The following is a 3,454-nucleotide window of genomic DNA, read 5'->3' on the forward strand; positions in this document are numbered from 1 at the left end:
TAGATATACAAACAATCATATAATAATTAGTAAAAGAAAAATTAAAATTTAAAACAAAAATTAAAAAAAATATAATTGAAACAAAAATAAACTACACCAAAAATCAAAATTTACCTATATATATTATAGTAGATACTTGTAGTAACTTCCGATTTACTGCATCCAGTATTATTGTAACTTCTACGAAACATACACAAATTAAAAATAAAAAGGGCAAATGCTAGCAACATGTAACTTCAATTAACTAATTTAATATCATAAACTAATTTTAATTGAATTATTTATATGAAATAACTTCATAAAGTAATTTTAATTGAGTAATTTTATTTCAAGTCCAATTTAAATTAAGTATGGTTTTAAATTTTTTGTATAAAATTACCTTAAAGCAAGTCAACCGAGAAATGTAAAAAAAATGTAGAATTTTAATTCAGATTAAACATGCAACTGCAAAATCACGTTACTATGTGAACTATATATTGTAAAAATAAAAATACAAAAGAAAACGTACACTTGTGTTTTTTCATGTAATTAATTAACACTCTATACAAATAATAGAATTAAAAATCACGAAAAAATAATTAAAAATCTCCATATTGTATTTCTAAGAAGAAAATGTGCACAACTGCCGCAATAAAAATAAAAAATAAAATCAAATGAAAATCAAATCACCGTGGTCACGAAGAAAAGTCAACGAAATCAACGGTTATGGCTGACTCTTCCAAAATCTGCAAGTTTTCTGGAACGATTCGCACAAAACGACGCCGCTGCGGAGAGGTGTGGCTTCGCCGCCGTAGTCCTAACATCCGCAGCCGCAGCCATCTCCGGCGGTAATCCCTTGTTGTTCCACCTCCGATTCGGACTGGCCCGAACCAGAGGACTCATGCAAAAAATACCCGAACCTGACGCGCTCTTCCCATGCCCAAGGCGTGAACGCCGTGACGAAGGAACATTTGCCGATGGCGTTTTCTTCCACCACGGAGAAGACTCCGAAGAGTAACCACTACCAGATGGACACTGATCGCATTCATCAGTGAATTCCTCTGTTCTCACTGGTGACATTCCACGATCCGTCTGACGGTATCGCCTCCTTGCTCCAACGGGAAATTCCTCCGTCGTCATCGCAGTCCGGTTCTTATTCTTCCGACGAGGAGGTAAAATCGAAGAGAACCACGACGGCGATGCTGATGAGGAAGGCTCACACGATGGATCAGATTGGAATTTCTCCGATCTGGATTTAAACAGATTCGAGAAAATCCAAAACTTGCTCAAACGCTTCTTCAACGACCTAGTGTTGGAATTCACAGTGCAACCTCCATAAAAGGTCGGACCAAGCTGTGGAGTGCTGTAAAACAGCCTCTCACGGCGGTCATGACCGTTCCATGCTGGCGTGTAATCCGATTTCCGGCGAGAGACATAAGGCGAAACGGAGCGCGGAAATATTAGCGGTGGTGGAGGATTGGTTTCGGAGTTTCTAGAAGATTCATCGGAAGCGCGTGAGGTGACTCTGGTTAACTGGGCTTGGGTTTGGGCTTGGGCTTGGGCTGCAATTAAGAGTACGAGGCGTTCCCTTAGACAAGTGGAGCAGACGCCGACGGTGCTGGTGAAGTCTGTGAAATGTTTCTTACACCTCATTTGATTGTTACATACGACGCCGTTTCGTGTGTTTGTTGAGTAGCAGCATGAGAGAAGAGATCTGATGGGTTGCTTTGTCTTGTTACTATATTTTCTAAGAGAGAGAGAGTTTGTTGGCAGTGAGTGTTGGTTGGTACTAATAGTAATGTAATGGTGGAATCTTTAATAAATTTGGAGTGAGAAAATGAGGAGAGAGAGAGGGGATGAGGTCAAAGTTAAGTTGGGTTCTGGAAAAGGGATGGAAAAACAAACAGGTTTGGAAACTAGACAAGGAAGGAAAGGTACATGGAAGATTGGATTGCATTGGATTTGGAACACAATGAATCATACAAAGCGCAGCGTGATTTTTGTCATTTCATTTTAGGTAATTAACTTCCGTCTGTATTATGCTAGAGGTACGTTAACCCGTTTTTTACTTAAGGAAAATACACATTGGTTCATAAGCGGTTTAGGATTTGATAAAAGGAAGTTTTACCAAAACAAAACACCAAATCACATCTATGTGTCGATAAAAAGTGCAACAAAGAGATTAACAAATATTTGTCATGCTAATGAGTTAAGTTATTTGAAATTATATATGTATTTGGAAGTTTGATGCATTGACTTATCATATATCTATCCTCCCGCCACTATAGTTAAATTTGATTTTTTTTTATTCAATTAATGATGTACTAGTATTTAGTCTATACAAATTTTAAATATATTGATTATTGAATGAATTAATGATTATAGAAAGTGCATTATTTAATCACTTTGTTTTTATAGATATTGTTTTTGAAAGATTGTGAGCAAATATGTCTTTTGCTTAATTATTTCTCCGCTCTTTCAAATCCTGTGTTCAGGTGACTATGGACCATAATATCATAAATTTAAACTCAACAAAGACTAACGACTTCTGTCCATTTACTCTCTAACTCTTAAGCAACACGACGAATACCTAAATAAGGAGGGGCGATGTCATGTGGCAGACACATGAGTGAGCTTATCTTATTCCCTGTCATATGATATAGGAGTGACATGTAGGGATAATAATATGTCAGACCGATCTATACGGACCTTGAAGGTAAAAGAAACATAAGAAATGGTGGGTTGAATTGAGTTTCAAGAACAAATATTTTTGCAACCCAAAGAGACAAACAAAAAACTAAGGAAAAAAATAATGAACGCAATTTTTTTTTTATTCTGATTCACCGTTAACCAAGCTAACTACAGTCCACCCGCTAAGGTGATTTCGCCTTATAACAAGGACTTAATCCACTAAACTAAATTTGATTACAACACAAAGACCAACTGTCAATGTCTTCTTGAGTAATTCTGACTAAACCCTAATCACTCAAGAAAATATAATCACAAAGATTGAGATACAAAGTGTGTTTACAAAATGCTTATGAGAAAGCAGAATACACAAATGAATTACAAACTATTTCATACAAAATATATTCTATGAAGAGTATGAACAAAAGTTTCTTGTGTGTATGTTTCTTTTCTCTCAAAGATATTCACAGTATGCAATAGTCACGTAATGATATTCTTAGCACTTCGTTATTATTCCATTCTTCTAAGACGCCTTTATATAGGCAACGAAGAGATCTGTTGGAGGGTAGAAGTGGAATACATAAATGTAGTTATATCCTTACATAACGGTATTTGAAAAAAGGAAACACAATGGTACAATAGAATAATACTTAGTCCACAAAATCAGTGTACTGGAAGGAGTATTTGATCTTGTAAGTGTGTACTATTTTCTCACGTAAAACCTTTTTGATCTTATCTTCAATATTCAGAGGCTTCTGATAAAGAGGTGATAAAGCATGCATAAAAA

General features: G+C 35.7%; 1 protein-coding gene across 1 annotated transcript; it reads right to left on the minus strand.

The window, feature by feature from the left end:
• Positions 1-696: 696 nt before the first annotated feature.
• Positions 697-1,632, minus strand: LOC127130800 (uncharacterized). Its single transcript, XM_051059765.1, has one exon. The coding sequence runs from the start codon at positions 1,630-1,632 to the stop codon at positions 697-699; it is 936 nt and encodes a 311-aa protein (XP_050915722.1).
• Between the last annotated feature and the right edge of the window lie 1,822 nt (positions 1,633-3,454).

This window comes from Lathyrus oleraceus, chromosome 3, assembly GCF_024323335.1.
Source record: "Lathyrus oleraceus cultivar Zhongwan6 chromosome 3, CAAS_Psat_ZW6_1.0, whole genome shotgun sequence".
Classification (NCBI taxonomy): domain Eukaryota; kingdom Viridiplantae; phylum Streptophyta; class Magnoliopsida; order Fabales; family Fabaceae; genus Lathyrus; species Lathyrus oleraceus.